Genomic DNA, 16,973 nt, shown 5'->3' on the forward strand with positions numbered 1-16,973 from the left:
AAAGCTTCACCACATCCTTACCAACAGAATGCTGTCAGATGTAAAGTTTTTTGCTTATCCAATGGGTGGGTACAAACGATATTTTAAAAATATAAGATAACATAATTGAGCTTTGCTTTGACCAGAAATGATGTGAAGCCCTCCGTGTACATGAACTCAAGCAGTGTCTGCATCAGCCCTGTGAGGCAGGGAAGCCACGCCCCTTTGTAGAACTGAGGAGCCAGGCTGGGGCGTGAGCACCTGGCTGCAAAGACAGAGCGAAGCTGTTTCGGAACCGAGGCCACCAGACCCACAGCCTGCCCCTGAGCCACCACTCCCTCCTGCCTCATAGTTTCCATTTTTTAAAAATATTTTTGTCACTGTCCCCAATTTCTACATTGAGCATGTGTAAGAGACAAAAGAGCCTTAATAAACTTTATTTGCAAATAGTTTTGAAGTCACCCCACCCCTGCCTTGGCCATGAGGCCAGGTGTGAAGAGGGGCCAGGGTGGACTGGCCTGGGGCTCACAGTCTCTCTGAGCCTCCCTCTCTCCCCTGCATGCCCCTGGGAGAGTTCAAGGGTGTCCTCCACAGATGGGGGTGCCTACGGCTCCCTGGTGGCCCCCCAGCTCTCAGACTGCCTGTCTGCCGGGCCCCACTCACCAGGTCTGCTTGCTGCTGGGGTCTTGGTGCAGCAGGGAGCGTAGCACATAAGGCCCGCTGCCCTCAGGGGTCACCCAGGGCCAGGCCACATCCACGTTGAAGGCCACCAGAGGAGCCAGGCCTGCAAACAAAAGAGGAACATTTAGCAAAACAGGCACCTGTTAAGGCCTGGACGGCCTTTCCTCACGTTATTCCGCCATCTTCTGCAGTGTTGCCATCCCTGTTGACAGGTGAGGAAAGCCAGACCCTCAAGGGCTTTTCTCTCCATGGGAACAGGACTGGAACGCAGGAGTGTCACACAAGCTATTTCCAAGTGTTTCAACATGCCTTCAGGTTTAGTACTTACGTTGTCTTCAAGGTATTTTTCCATGCTATAACTTTATTTTTAAAGTTAGTTTGAGTGTCCTCTAACTAACTAACTAGCCATGAATCTCTGGAAGGGTGGAAAAGAGTGAAGAAACGGTGTAGAAGAAATATGTACCTTCCCTAAAATGACTCCTTCACACCCATTCTTCACCACCCCTGTTAAGTCTTCATTTCTTTCCTTAACGAGGACAATAAACCTTCATTACAATAAGTTGTACATGTAAACTGTTATGTTCAAATTATTAAGGTTTTTAAAAATACAAACTAGATTAATTGGTATTGGTATTGGATTTATTCAGTTGGGTATTGGGTTGGATGGACTGCATCACAACTTTTCATTGAAATTGGTGGAAATATTTTTTTCCAATGAATGACTTTTCATTTAGCAGTAGTGATTTTAGGAACAAATTAAAATAAGTAGCCTTGGCTGGTATGGCTCAGTGAATTGAGCTCTGGCCTGCGAACCGAAAGGTTGCTGGTTCAATTCCCTGTCAGGGCACATGCCTGGGTTGTGGGCCAGGCCCCCAGTTGGGGGTGTGCAAGAGGCAACCGACTGATGTTGCTGTTGTAGGTCAGTGTTTCTCTTCCTCTCTTTCTCCCTCCCTTCTCCTCGCTCTGATAATAAATAAATAAAATCTTTAAAACACAAAATAAAGTAAGCAAAGTATAGGTTTATAGACTGTGCTATATTTTATACAAAAGAAGGAAATATGCACATACAAATATGTTGCTCTTCATTCACCAAGAAGATACAAGAATTTTAAATCTGTATGTATCCAGACACAACCCTCTTTCCTTTTTCTCTCCCCTGGCTGCCCAAGATAACAAAGGGGAAGAAGGCTGAGGGGAAGACGGTGGTGCTGTCACGAAGAAACAGGGGGTGGCAAATCCCCTGTTTGAGAAAAGGCCCAAGAATTTTGGCATTGGACAGGACATCCAGCTCAAAAGGGACCTTACCCGCTTTGTCAAATGGCCCCACTACATTTGGCTGCAGAGGCAAAAGGCCGTTCTCTATAACAGTCTGAAAGTGCCACCTGCCATTAACCAGTTCCCCCAGGCCTTGGACCACCAACAGCTGCTCAGGCCAGCCCACAAGGACCAAAGCAAGAGAAGAAGCAGAGATTGCTGGCCCCGTCAGAGATAAAAGCTGCCAGCAAAGGAGAAGATCCCACCAAGAGGCCACCTGTCCTTAGAGCAGGGGCTAACACTGGTCACCACCCTGGTGGAGAACAGGAAAGCCTGGTCCATAGTGACTGCACACAGTGCAGATCCCACGGAGCTGGTCGCCTTCCTGCCAGCCCCTACTGCATCACCCAGGGGAAGGCCAGGCCCAGGCATCCAGTCCACAGGGAGACCTGCAGCACCATGCCTTCACGCGGGTTAACTCAGAAGACAAAGAAACTCTGGCTAAGCTGCTGGAAGATATCTGGATCAATGACAACGACAGATGTGATGAGCTTCGCCACCACCGGGGAGGCAGCGTCCTGGGTCCAAAGTCCGTGGCTCACATTGCCGAGCGGGGAAAAAGGCCAAGGCTAAGGAACTGGCTATTGAGTTTTTACACTATTGAGTTTTCTGTACATCAAAGCAGTAACAATTCTCCTTTGACCAAAAAGAATTAAAAATAATTAAATAAGTAAAATCTGTGTGTATCCAATATTTTAACTTCAAAATAGCAAAATGGATGGAATTAAAAGGAAAAATACAAAAATCATCAACCAAGTTGGGAGATTTGAATGTTTTAACAACTCTTTCATATTAGGTATAAAAACAGACAAAAATCAGTAGAGATATAAAAGAGATGAACAATACAATTAACAAGCTTAATTTAAGAAACTAAACAGAACACTTTACCCAACAACAGCACAATAAACATTCTTTGAAGTGTACATGAAACATGTACCGAAATTGGCTATATGCAAGTCTCAATAAGTTTCAATAGTTTGAAGTGATTTAAATATGTTCTCTGACTCTAGTGAAATTAAAACTAGAAATTAATAACAAAAATATGAGCATTTTGGAAATTAATGCACTTCTAAATAACCTAGGGTCAAAGATGAAATCATAATGGAAATTCTAAGATATTTTGAATGTAATGAGAATGAAAATATGACAAATCAAAACTCGTGGGAAACAGTTAAAGCGGTGTTTAGAGGAAATGTACAGGCCTTGCTGCATACATTAAAAAAGAAAAAAGTTAAAAATCAATCATCCAAGCTTCCATCTCAAGAAGCTAAATGAATAGCAAATGAAACCCAAAGAGATGACAGAAAAGCATACAGATATAAACATATAACAAGGAAATAGAAAAGTAACTTAAAATAGAGAAAATGAAAAAAGCTAAAGTTTGTTTTTTAAAAAATAATGGGACTCCAGCGGGGTCAGGCGTGGGCGTCACCTACACTATTTTCGCAGCTCGCGCTGCAGCGCCCACCCCACCCCCCGCCCCCGCCAGGCCTGCAGCCCCTTGCCTGTGCTCGTTTCTCATGCTGTCAGTTGCTGCAGAAGAGCTTAGACTTCAAGGGCAAGGAGCACAGCAGGGGCTAGGAGGATGCTCTCCTCCAATAAGCACGTGGCTCCTGATCATCCGTTGTGAATCTGCCAGTGCACGGGTCCCATGTTGGATATAGAAAGTCCACCCAGTATTTCAAGAGTCACTGTTTTTGCCTGGTGCTGGAAGGCAGATTTTGCAACATACAGGGAAAAGTACCTTAATTTGAAGAAGTGTTCTGCTTTGTATTACTAGCTTAATAATTACTATAATTGTGAGGTAATGTAAGCATTGTGGAGGAAAGGGGGCATGTAACTGTAGACCATGCTGTGTACTATAAAATTCTCCGCATTTAGCATAGACCTTGAATTTTATTACATAAGTGTTTAACAGGCTCTTCTGCATTAAAAAAAGATGAAGGTATAGATGTTAAGTGAAAAAGTCTGAATTTTATTCTGGGGTGTGTTTGAGGTTTTATCCATGTGAGTTCTTAATTTTCCATTCTGTAGCTCTCTTATAACTTCATTGAATGTAATTATATGTGTCTAATAAGCTATTTAAATGCAAAAAAAAGAAATAAAAAATTAATAAAACTGATAACCCCCTAGCAAAGTGATGAAGAAAAAAAGTAGAAGACATCCAGACACTGATGTGAGTAGAGAGAGGACATCGGAACAGATCTAAGACATCTAAGGAATAACGAGAGAACAGAATATACAACCTTTTACCATAGCTTGAAAACTTAAATTAGGACTTCCGCAGATGGAGGCATAGGTGGAAACACTGTGCCTTTTCCCGCAACCAAGTTTGGATACAACAAAAGTTTTGGAGAACTAACACACACCCAGAGGCCAGAAAACCGAATTATACGGAAGTCCGACAGCTACGAACCGTTCAACGAGGACGGTAAGAGGTGGAGCCAGCAGCGGAGCTGGGTCGGGCAGGACAGACCTAGGAGCGCAGGCAGCCCAGAACTAGTTGGGGTGCGGAACAGACTGACCAAGGTCGCACATTCGCGTGCAGTGAGTCGGACCACACAGGCCCCAGGGAGCAAACCCAGTGGTGGAGGGCTGACAGCGGTGGCACGCTCGTGTGCCATGGAGCAGGGCGCGTGGCCCTGGTGACGGTGGTGGCTGCGGTGCTGGTGAGGGTTGCGGCGGCTGCGGGTGCCAGAGGGAAGCCATTGTCCCTCTTTGACCCCGCCCCCACAAACAACGTCACAACCCAGTGACTGAGTTGCCCTGCTCTGGTGAAAACCTAGGGCTCCGTTCCTGCTACTTAACAGGCACGAACAGCCCAAAGGATGGCCCAAGAGGAACTCAAAGTCCCAGAGCCAATAACTCTAAGCGACCAACAGATTGCCAGGCTCTCAGAAGCCCAATTTAAAACACTATTTATCAGGATGCTCACAGAATTGGTAGAGTACAGTCACAAATTGGAGGAACATATGAAGGCTAAACTAATTGAAATGAAGGGAGATGTCCAGGAAACCAATAGCGATGGAAAGGAAACTGGGACACAAATCAATGGAATGGACCAGAAGGAAGAACGAAACATCCCACCAGAAAGGAATGAAGAAATGAGAATTCAAAAAAATGAGGAGAGGCTTAGGAACCTCCAGGACATCTTTAAACGTTCCAACATCCAGATTATAGGGGTACCAGAAGGGGGAAAGAAACAGCCACAAGTGGAAAACGTATTTGAACAAATAATAAAGGAGAACTTCCCCAGTCTGGCAAAGGAAATAGACTTCCAGGAAATCCAGGAAGCTCAGAGAGTGCCAAAGAAGTTGGACCCAAGAAGGAACACACCAAGGCACATCATCATTACATTAGCCAAGACCAAAATAAAGGAGAGAATCCTAGAAGCAGCAAGGGATAAGGGGACAGTCACCTACAAAGGAGTACCCATCAGACTGTCAGCGGATTTCTCAAAAGAGACCTTACAGGCAAGAAGGGGCTGGAAAGAAGTATTCCAAGTCATGAAATCCAAAGACCTACAGCCAAGATTGCTTTATCCAGCAAAACTTTCATTTAGAATGGAAGGACAGATAAAGTGCTTCTCAGATAAGGTCAAGTTCAAGGAGTTCATCATCACCAAGCCCTTATTATATGAAATGCTAAAGGGACTTATATAAGAAAGAGATGATGAAAAATATAAACAGTGAAAGGACAGCAAACTCACAGTTATTAACAACCACACCTAAAACAAAAGCAAACCAAGAGGACAGCTAGATCAGGAGTGGAACCATAGAAATGAAGAACACATGGAGGGTTAGAAACAGGGGGGTGGGAGGAGGAGAAGGGGGGAGAAGGCACAGAAAATAGCATAGATGGTAGGTAGAAAATAGATAGGGGGGAGGGTGAGAATAGTGGGGGAAATATAGAACCTAAAGAACTTGAGACACGTGGTTATAAACTAAGGGGGGGAGAAGGGTGGGGGAGGGAGTGTGCGGGTGGAGGGGAATGAAGGGGGGTAATAGAACAACTGTAATGGTATAATCAATAAAATATATTTTAAAAAAAGAAAAGAAAACTTAAATCAAATGAACAAACTTCTTAAAATAAATTTACCAAAATTGGCAAAAAAAAGTGTAATCTTAATGACCCTGTATAAAAGAATATGAATCCACTGTTAAATCCTTAGAAAGAAGTCCAGGCCCAGATGAACACTTCCAAACATTTGAAGAAATTTTCTGAAGAGCGAAGAAATACCAATCTTGTAAAAACTATTCCAAAGAACAGAAAATGAGACAACAGTTTCTAATAATTTTATGAGGCCTGCAAAATATTGATATTAAAACCCAACAAGAGTAACACATGAAACGTGACAATCTCTCCAGAACACGTGTGTAATGATACTTCAACCAACAAAATCCATGAAAGTCACCAAACAACATGACCAAGCAGAGTTTATTTCAGGAGGGCAAGTGCAGTCTGACATTTGGAAATAATTTAATCAATACGTTAACAGAAAAAGATTAAGAAAAAACCATATGAAGGTTATGACAGATGCAGAAAATGGCATTTGATAAAATCCAATACTGACTTGTGATTTAAAAAGTTGTAGCAAGCTAGGAATAGAAGGCAATTTCTTTAATCTGTTTAAGACTATCCATGAAAAGCCTTCAGCAAATGTCTTCCTTAATGGTGAGTTATTGAAACCTTTCTAAAATCAGGGATGAGACAAGGATGCCCATTCTCACCACTTCTATTCAGCATTTTACTGGAGATCTTACAGCAGTAAGAAAAGAAACAAAATACAGAGCATTCAAAAAAATTTTTTAAGATTTTATTTATTTATTTTTAGAGGGGAAGGGAGGAAGAGGGAGAGAAAAAAACATCCACTGGTTGCCCCTTGCACGCCCTCAACTGGGGACCTGCCCTGTAACTCAGGCATGTGCCCTGACCAGGAATTGAACCAGTGACCTTTTGTTTCACAGGCCAGCATTCCAAACACTGAGCTACACCAACTGGGGCCAGACCAAAAAGATTTAAAAGGGAAAAACATAACCATTATCTGCAGATGACATGATTAGGTAGACAGAAAAAGCCAACAGATCCACAGACAAACGTTGAGAATCAGTAAGAGCCTTAGGTCACAAGGTGCTGAGGTGATACACAGAGAGCTACTGCACTTGTATGTACTATCAGGGATCACACAGGAATGAAAAACTTTAAAGCATGCCACTGACTGAAGACATTAAAAAAAAAACGTTGCCTAAAAAGAAAACTCACTAAAAATATACAAAATCTCTACACTGAAAACCATAAAAGATTGAGAGAGATTAAAGAAGCTCTAAATAAATGGAGAAATAGATCATGTGCAGAAGCCGGAAGCCTCAATATTGCTGTCATTTATCATTGCATTAATCTATAGCTTCAATACAATCCCAATCAAAGTACCAGAAAACTATTGGGGGGAGGGGTGTTACCAAGCCAATTAAAAATTTTATATGGAGCAAGAGCAAGAGTAGTCAAGGTAGTCTTAAAGAAGAATAGCAAACCTGTAGGACTTATCACTTAATACCAGTTATTATAAAATCATAGTTAAGGCAGAATTATACTGGCAGAATAAACAAACAGACCAATGGAACAGAGAGCGCACAGACATACAGTCACTCTGACGAGGGGACACTGAAGAACGCTGGAGAAAGAATGCTCTCTTCGGTGCATGGTGCGGGGCCACGGGCACATCAGGGTTGAAACAAGGCAATTTCAACTCCTCTCTCACATGGTACACACAAAAACCAGTTCCTGATGGATGGGAGATTTAAATGTGAATTTAGATGGATTATACATCTAAATGAGAAAAGTAAAACAAAAAAGCTTTTAAGAGAAAACAGAGGATCCTGAGGTAGACAAATATTTGTTAAACAGGACACAAAAAAAATTAAACCTAAAGAAAAGAATTGATAAACTGAACTTCATTAAAACGGAAGCACTTCGGGTTCTCAAAAGCCACTATGTCCAGAGAACGAAAAGGCGAGACAAAGAGTGACAGAAGGTATCTGCAGTACAAACAGAGCACAAAACATTCATAACAGAGCATGTAGAGAATTCCTGCAGACCAATAAGAAAAAGCCACGTAAGCTAACTGAAGAGGACATTTCACAAAAGGGGTTATGCAAATGACCCCGGCTGCTGCAGCTCACTGGATTGAGCCCAGCTTGGGAACCAAAGGGTCACTGGTTCGATGCCCAGTCAGGGCACCTGCCTGGGCTGCAGGCCAGGTTCCCAGTGGGGGATGCGCAAGAGGCAACCACACATTGGTGTTTCTCTCCCTCTCTTTCTCTCTCCCTTCCCCCGTCTCTAAAAATAAATACATAAATCTTTTTTAAAAAAGAGGTCAGGAGAGTAGTTACCCTTGGGGATGAGGTGGTAACTACAGAGGGACCCTCAAGGTGCTTCTGGCATGCTGGCAATGTTCCATTTCCTAAAATGGGTACCATTTGATTGGTCGAAAATCAATCAAATTTCATTGATTTATTTGAAAATCCACTGGTCTGTATTTGTCCATTTTTTCTGTATGTTATACATCAAAAACAGTTTACATCAAAAAATAATTGCAAGTGTTTGAAACACACTGAGTGTATAAAGTCCCATGAATTCATAATGACATTTAAGAGAGAGCGAGAGAGAAGAAACCAAAGCACTGCATTGGTCACCACTGGAAGTAATGAGGGAACCATCCTCTTATTCTGAAAACTGACTATTAAAAGGAAAGTATTCAGCAATTTTCTAGTCTTTCCACCGTCAACTGCATTAGGACCAAATAGTTCTGGTTGAGGAGAAAAAGTTCTCCACAGAAGAATTACTAATGAGTGAGGAATCATACAATCATAGAACAGTTTTGCAAGCCGTTACATAGTGATTCGCTTGGCCAGGCCATCAGCGGTGTGACAGCTCGGTGGGTTTGGGAGGACTCTTTGCAGGCAGGCTGACAGCCCTGGAGCTGCTCCCGTCAAGCTCAGTGTCCCCAGGCGGGTCCCTGAGCAAATGAGCCTCCTGGTGCAACACCCTGGGAAGGACCCGGGGACCCAAGACTCTACCTTTCTAGCATGTTCCCAAGGGACACATCTGCTGCGGGCATCAGACCACATTTCAAGTAGCAAGTGTGTGAAACACTTCGGGAAAGGAAACCAAAAGGGGGAACACAATGCGGGAAGGACGGCACAATTCCAGGATGGTTTAGAGTGTGGCTGCCAGGAACGTGAGCCTGAGTTTAATGAAGCCACGGGCGCTAATGTCTGAGTTTGGGGAAATGTAGGGGTTAGAAGAAGGAACTGCACGCAGGTCCCAGGTGACCTGAGCTACAGAACAGGTGACTGAGCTCTGCAAGAAAGCAAGGACTTGAAAAACACACAAGGCAACACGCGGGCGAGGGGCTGCGCTGGACCTTGACGTGGACCAAGGAACTGTCAGAGGGAGACGGGAAGATCTGAATGTGGACTGGGCGGGCAATGACACCAGAGAAGAGTTGCTAGTTTTTCGAGGAGATGAAAACAATGCAGCTAAGAAAACACCCACATACGTCAGAAACGTGCACTGAAGCATTTAGGGCTGACGTGACGGATGTTTGGCATTTACTTTAAAATAATGCTTCTGAAACATGATTGTGCCAGTGAACACCGAAGTGGCCTGTTAAAAACACAGTGTCCACTCCAGCAGGTCAGGGAGCGGGGCGGAGACCCTCGTCTCAGCGGCCCGGCGGCGGCGGCACTGCACTGCTGGTCCCCCGACCTGATTCTGAGCAGCAGGCTTTAAAATGCTTTGGCGAAAACACTTGAGAACAATGCCATCTGCGTGGTGGGTAATATTAGGTTTATTATTGTTGTTTACTTCTGCAGATGCTCACAATTTTGTTATTAAAAACCAACCTTCTGCACTGGCTGGTGTAGCTCAGTGGATTGAGCACGGTCCTGAGAAGCAAAGGGTCATTGGTTCGATTCCCAGTCAGGGCATAGGCCTGGGTTGCAGGCCAGGTCCCCAGTAGGGGACACATGAGAGGCAACCACACATTGATGATTCTCTCCCACTCTTTCTCCTTCCCTCCCCCTCTAAAACAAAACAAAAAACAAAAACCACCTTCCAAAGGCTGCAGGAGGAGGCGGGGTAGATGGGGGTGGGCAGGGGGCGGAAGCATCGCCCCTCTCGGTCCCCAACCCTCTCCCTGAGCCGGCACACAGGGTCAGCAGCGCTTCACCCGTCCCCTTTACACCTCTGCTTTGCCCAGACGATTTGTAGTGACTCATAAAACACACAATTCACTCAGATAAAACTTGTTTTAAAATAATGGGGAGGTGGGATTTTTTTAAAAAGACAGAAGAGAAAGAATCGTTAAAAAAGAGAGGGAAACAAAAGAGGGGCACAATCGAACCGCACAGGAGGCTGAGAACAGCCCTGCGTGTCAGTCAGCCAGTGCCGGCATCGTCTGCTGAGGGGCCCTCTGGTCTCTGAGCTCAGCACTGGCACACAGTAGGCTCTTAATAACACTAATTGTTGAATAGATGCATTAATAAATGAACTGTCTTGAAGCCAACATAAGGATGAAAGTGATCAGTTATGTCATTCACAGCATCCAAAAAACTGGGGCAGGGAAACCCAAAAACTATTCTGGGGAAGCAGAAATAACAGAAAATCAGAAAAAAAAACCCTCCCTGAGGGTTCATTTAGCAAGAACCTGAGTGCACTGGGGGCGGGGTAAGGCAAACAAAAGAAACAGAATGAAACACGAATGGACAAACCTGCACGGGGAGCAGCAGTTACTCGCAGGTCCCTCCACTGCCCTGCAGTAGAGCAGACTCTGTCACCAGCCCACGAGCTCCTCCCCCTCCAGGCCCAGGTGTCCCTTTGCAGATTTGGTGAGAGCACCAGAACCCACCCCAGACTGCTCAAGTGTACGTTTGCATGCATCTTTCCTCTGAATGCTGTCTCCTCCTCCTTCTCCTCACCATGCACCCACTCCCAGAAGTCCCCCTGGCCTCCAGACCCCCACCCAGCCACCTGCACCCCACAAGCCTCTCACAATCTAAAATTATCTCACTCATCTCCCGTTTCCTTATTGCCTGGGAGTGTTCCCCCACCACCAGGAAGTCCCCAATGGCAAAGACTGCAGGTCATGGCACTGCCAGGTATGGTGAGGTGCTGGGTGGGGCTACGTGGGCTCACAGACTCCATGTGGCCTACCCATGGACCCTCAAGGGCTCCAGAGCAAGACCTCAAGTGGGGGCAGAGGGAGTCTTGTCTGCAGGGAATCTGGTCTCCAGCTCCTTGGCCCATTTCATGCAGAGCCCTGTGTTTTCCTGATTGGCCCACTATCGAGAGAGAATTCTTACTGTCTGGGTAACTCAGACATGACATGAACCCCAGGATAGTCCAGTGTCCTCATCCGGGCCTCCATGGTACCACCCTGCCCAGTCTGATGTGCCCCCCCAAGCCATGTCTGCTCCCAGCCACACCCAGCTCCTCTGCACTTCAGCCCCCCACCCCCAAACACCATCTGCACACAATGGGCCTTCACAGGAGCGACGCCACGCCCAGCGGGCCTGCCTCCCCCCTTCCCACCTCTGCCTGATCCTGGGGCCCTGCTCAGGCACTCCCTGTCCCAGGCCAGAGTCCCAGACACAGCAACCCGGAGCCCCCTTTCTGTGGCGTCCCTGTCTGGCTCTGACTAAATCCTGTCTGGGTCAGAGTGATCTGTGATTAAATCTGTCTCCCCCAAACTGCACTGATCTGAGTCACCCAGATGGCCCCCACGCCCACTGCTGCTGAGCCTGGCTCAGCACAGGGCCAGGCCCAGACAAGGGGTCCCGGACATGTCAGAGTGGGCCACATTCCTGTTCCCTACCCAACCCTGGCCCACCCCCATTTTCCCTTGGTTCAACTCCCTGGTGCAAGACCCCTGAGGGGTGGGAAAGGGGAGCAGAGAGACGTTCACAGCTACCCTTTCAGAGTACCTGCTGTGTCCCAGGCACCGTGCTGGGCGCTGAGTCTCAGGAAAGGCCAGTGATTTGCTCGTGGTCCTTGGGTGAATTAAAGATTCGTGTCTGGGGCCCAGGTCTGCCTGATTCCAAAGGCTTATTAAACTCCTGAGGGGTAGGTACTCAGAGAGGAGGGTCACAAAGAGCGCCTAGAAGCTGGGCATGGCTTCCAGGCGTGCTCACAGCTCACTGAGCTGGGGCAAGCCCTGGTTTGAAGGTGGGTAAGTAGGTCAGCAGGCACTTGGCGGAGGGCACCGCTGTATTTGCTGAGCTGTCCCAGTCCCCCGCTGCCACCCCTCTGTGCCTGGGGTCTGCCACCTTGCTGGAGCAGACTCCCCCTGAAGCCCCTGACAGTCCTGCTGCTCGGGCTGTCCCTGAGTCAGGCATCCCCTTCCCTTCCCACTGTGACTCAAAAAAACAGCATCCAGAGGGAGACAGTCCTGAGTTCAAATCCTGACTTCACCACCAAGTCACTGCAGGACCTCAGGCTTGTCACCTCACCTGCTTCCCCACCTGTGGTGTGAGGCTGTGCAGATTTAACGGGGCGACGTCTGGCCCGGTGTCTGACACTGAGCTAATGCATGGGTGCTGGTGTTACAGCGCTAAAACCACAAGAGAGGGCTTGTCACGTTCTCGCTGACAGCCTTGCCCTCCGCTCCAAGTGCCCCTTGAAGGCTCCCAGACATGACAGCCCGGCTGAACCAGTGTGTCACCGCACTGCCCGCAGGGCTGCCTCTCCAAGCCGTCTCAAGCCTGCTGACTCAGACGAAGACCCTCTCTCCATCCTGTCTGCCACCACTGCCTGCTGCCTCAACCCCCGCCCGCCCACCACCCCGGGCGTTTTAGGTACATGTTCCCACAGCACTCGTCCAGCCTTAGCGAACAGAGGCCCAGGGACCCACTGTCACCCTGGGAAAAGGCCCAGATGTTCTGAGCCCACTCCGAACAGCCAGCTAGGCCTTGGGGGAGCTCATGTCTCCGACGCGTGTGCAGGGTGCCCGTCAGGTGGAGCGGCTCACCCCTCGGCCCACCCACGCTGGCCTTTCCCTTGGGAGCCTCCAAGTCCCAGCACCAAACCTCGATCAGCAGAGCCCTGAGACCCCTCGCCTTCCCAGTCTGCCTGACGGCCACGGCCAGCAGGCCCTGAGCACTGACTGTGTGCAGGCATGGTGCTAAGCTCTCATGGAGTTTCTGATTTCCCTCCTAAATACTTCTCCCAAGTGCCCCCCCACCCCTGCACGCTCACCGGCCCCAGCACCCCTGGGCTGGACCTTGGCAGCATCGCCCTCGCTGGCTGGCCTCTCTCTGCCTCTCCTCTCTTCTGGACTCCACTTCCCACACAATATGCAAGCCCCACAGCACTCCCCCCTCAACACTGCTGTTGCTTCCCCCTGTCCCCAGGATGAGGTCCAGGCCCTGAGTCCAGCACTTGGGACCTCTTCGGTCGGGCTGACCCATGCCCCCCATACGCACACCCTACAAGACAATGTCCCAGGGAAGGTGGCAACTCCGGGTTCCCAAGTGGCTTGTACCCCCACCTGGCTTGCCCACAAACGCTGGGCTTCTCTGACATTCTACCTCTGCCTACAACGCCCTTTTCCTCCCCCACATGTGAGGCCTGAGGCTTCCTCATGGGGCCTTCCCCTGGGGCTACAGAGAGAGAGAGAGAGAGAGTGTGTGTGTGTGTGTGTGTGTACTGCTTTCTTGCCACACGGAGGCCCCAGGACAGGGATGCTGCCCTCACCCCCAGGGTCTTCCATGTCCTGATTGTGGGGAGACAGGCAATGTCAGAGCAGACAGCTTTCTGCTCCCACACAGATCTCACCCTGCTTTTTCCTGGACAGATTCCTCACCTCCGCCCCTTTGTCTATAATGCCATTCGTGCACAGAAAGCACCCCTTCCCAGTCCGTACCTGCTGAAATTCTCCCTCACTCTCAGACACTCCTGTCCTCCACCCCCACGGCCAAAATTTTTTACCACGCGCCTGTACACACAGGTCTGGGCTGGGCCCCAGGCCGAGCCGGGCCTCATGGCCTCCCCGCCTCACCCCCCACAGGGTCCGGCAGCACACAAGCCTCAGCCTGAAGGTGGGGGACAGCAGGGCCACCCAGGGCCCCTGGCTCCTTTACCACTGGAAGGTTTGTAGGTTGACAGGGTTCCCTTCTTGACAGGCCTCAGGAGGAAAAGTGAGTGCCCGAGGTCACGAAATGAGTCAGGGGAGAAGACCGACCTGGGGACAGGGAGCCATCAGGGAGCAGAGCGAGATGGGACTAGGGCTGGGGACATGGGTCCCAGCAGGGGCTCAGCGTGTCTGACTCAAAATCCGCCTCAGGCGATTTCTCATTTGTCCCTGCAGATGAGAACTGGACATCCCCACAGTGGGTGGCCTGGGAACTGGACTGTCAGGAACAGTTCCGGATTCTCTGTGGCCTGGGGAGGCCCAGCCCCGCCCAGAATCCAGGGTCCTGGGCTTGGGGTCACAGTCTGAGGGCATCCTCCCATCCTCCTCAGCACTTCCTTGTCACTTTCTCAGATCCTCAAGACTCAGGGCTGGTTTCACCTCCTCCAGGAAGCTCCCCAAGGTTACTCCATCCCTGTCTCAGGACCTCCTGAGAGCAGAAGTGGCAGTTTCATTTCTCCCACCCAAACTGGAGCTGCTGGGGCCCTGCTGCCACATCCTTCCTGGAACAGCTGAGTTGTGGGCTATGTAATTTCACTGTAAGCCCATTCTGCCCTGCTCTCTGCTGTCCATCAGCTTGGGGGTGCCTAGGCCTCCGAAAGGATTAAGTGTCATCTGGGTTGACGTGTCTGAAAAAGGTGCTGGGGCTATGGCTGGTCATTCCAGAGGCCATGGAGTATAGACAGCAGAGCCAAGAGTGACGTCAGGGTTAATGTCCCAGGCTACAAGGTATTCTAGAGCTGGAAGACAGGACAGAGGCCTGGTCGGCAACCTTGTTTCTACTAATACTTGCTTGTGAGCCGGGACAGGCACTGCCCCTCTGGGCCTCAGTCACCTCCTCCACACTGCGGGGGTGTGAACCAGAGTCTGAGCGTCTTCTCCGGTCCCGGTGAAGGGGGATCAGAGCCACACCCTTCACGTAACTGAACATAAAGGCGAGTCTGAACTGTAAGGTAAGGAAAGGTGAGTTCCACAAAGTTCTGGCATTTCCATGATGGCTATCTGGATGTTTTTGTGACATCACACATTAAAATGTGTCCCAGAATCTATGCTTCACTGGAGGCCTGGGCATGTGTGGCCTGCCTCCTGGTGCTCTGACTGAGCGGCGGGCACTAGGCCAGAGTCCACTCCAGCATGGACTCCGCACGTGGACCCTGGTGCGCACTGGCTGGCCCCGGCCCATCCTTCAGGGAGAACTCACGCCCCCCCATGGTCTTGAAACTACTTTCACCTGATGTCCATCTCCTTCTGACCAGAGCAGGAGACCCCCAGAATCACCAGGCAGGACGACTCTGGCCCACACTTCAACCTAAGCGGCCTCCAGGCCAGCTGGCTGTGCTCAGCCCGTCCCCGGGGGAGCTGCAGGCTCGGGGCTTGGCTTCCCCAGGTGTGGCTTCCACGGGATGTTGAAAAGCGAGAATGGGACCCCCAGGCAGCGGGAGGAGGAAGTGTCCCTCTCCCCACCACACACACAGTATCTCATGCTGGCCCCAACATCACGAACAGGAAGCAGGCTCCCCCCATGCATTGGCCCTCGACCACACTGACACACACCGGTCCCCCGCCCTTCGTCCCTTATCAGTGCTCATTCTCACAGGGTCCTCACAGCATCAGCTGGACCCCTGGTCTCTAGGAGAGTGCCCTGTTGTGGGCAGGGAGACCGGGTCAGCCTCTGCAAATGAACCCGGCACAGACTGAGGGCGGCCCAGAGTGGGTGCCGTGGGGAGAAGGGCTGGCAGGGAGGGGAGGCTGGCTGGAGAAGGAGCAGGGTGGCAGAGCCCTGGAGTCTGAGGCCACAGGCTGTCAGCATGGTCAACAGCACTCAGAGGTCCTTCTGAGAAAGCCTGGGGACCTCCCCTCCAAGAGCATCTCCCTGGAGACATCCCCATACTTTCTCTGACCTCTGGCTGTGACTGAGCCCATTTGACAGATGACGGACAGACAGACAGAGACAGGGGTGTGCAAATGGCACAGCTGCCCTTCCAGGCAGGCCTGAGGCTGACTTACTGGTCACGCAGAGCAGAGTGCGGAGGAGCCACATCCTAGCCGAAGCAGAGGCGGCAGAGTGGGGCCTGACCCACTCAGCTTCCCCTCCCCAGCTGCGGTGGCCAGGAGGCGGGGACAGGGGCACAAACACAGGCATTCAGCCCTTTGAAGCATCCGCAGATGTGGCTCCCACTCCTACACCGCTGGCTGTGTGGCATCCCGGGCAGCGGTGGACTGAGTCCTGGTGTCCTGCAGACACCTGTCAGCCCCATCTACCACGTGCTCTTTTGTGAAATGGTGCGCTGAGGCCTGGCCTGGAAACAGCTCTCCATGTCCTTGGCTGGCTGCAGCATTTATCCAACTGTTGTTTATCATCCACTCAAGTCCCAGCACACCCCCAGACACCTCAGCCCCGCACCCAGCCCAGGGGCCTAGGTGACAGCTGGCTCAGCAGTGATCACAGTCTCCCTCCGACAGGAAGCGCCTCCACAGCTGGAAACTTGGGCTCCTGCACCTGACCTGCCCCCGAGACCCTGAGCTGTGTGGGGCACCCCTCTCCCAGTCAGCTTGGGCCGCGCTCTTTAAAAACTGGTGGCAGCACTGCGATGCCAGAACTCATAGAGCTCTGACCACCAGCAGGACAATGGGAAGTAAAATACCCTCCATCGCTCAGCACACTCCGACCCAGCCCAGCGTCCCAGAGGGCACGCCACAGCCTACAGTTCCACTTCAGTGCTCGCTTCACGAGGTGCCAGATTCCCCGTGCGACTGAGCCTGACACCGGAGGAGGTTTCTCTCGCCCCCACGTCTCACAGAACTTGGTTGT

The 16,973-nt window shown here is 49.9% G+C and overlaps 1 protein-coding gene and 1 pseudogene across 2 annotated transcripts in view; one reads left to right on the forward strand and one right to left on the reverse strand.

The window, feature by feature from the left end:
• Positions 1–16,386, reverse strand: part of ITGAE (integrin subunit alpha E) — a 58,482-nt gene extending 42,096 nt beyond the window's left edge. For both annotated transcript variants that reach the window (XM_037029560.1, XM_037029559.1), the window contains exons 1-2: positions 16,169–16,386; positions 643–763 (exon numbers count right to left, since the gene is read on the reverse strand). In XM_037029560.1, coding sequence (XP_036885455.1) covers positions 643–763; positions 16,169–16,304 — 257 coding nt within the window. In that variant the 5' untranslated portion in view covers positions 16,305–16,386. The remainder of the gene's footprint in view (positions 1–642; positions 764–16,168) is intronic.
• LOC118975576 (60S ribosomal protein L7a-like) lies at positions 1,779–2,578 on the forward strand (annotated as a pseudogene).
• Positions 16,387–16,973: the final 587 nt, after the last annotated feature.

Source organism: Sturnira hondurensis, unplaced genomic scaffold, assembly GCF_014824575.4.
Source record: "Sturnira hondurensis isolate 20B ecotype Veracruz unplaced genomic scaffold, ASM1482457v3 Scaffold0020374, whole genome shotgun sequence".
NCBI lineage: Eukaryota > Metazoa > Chordata > Mammalia > Chiroptera > Phyllostomidae > Sturnira > Sturnira hondurensis.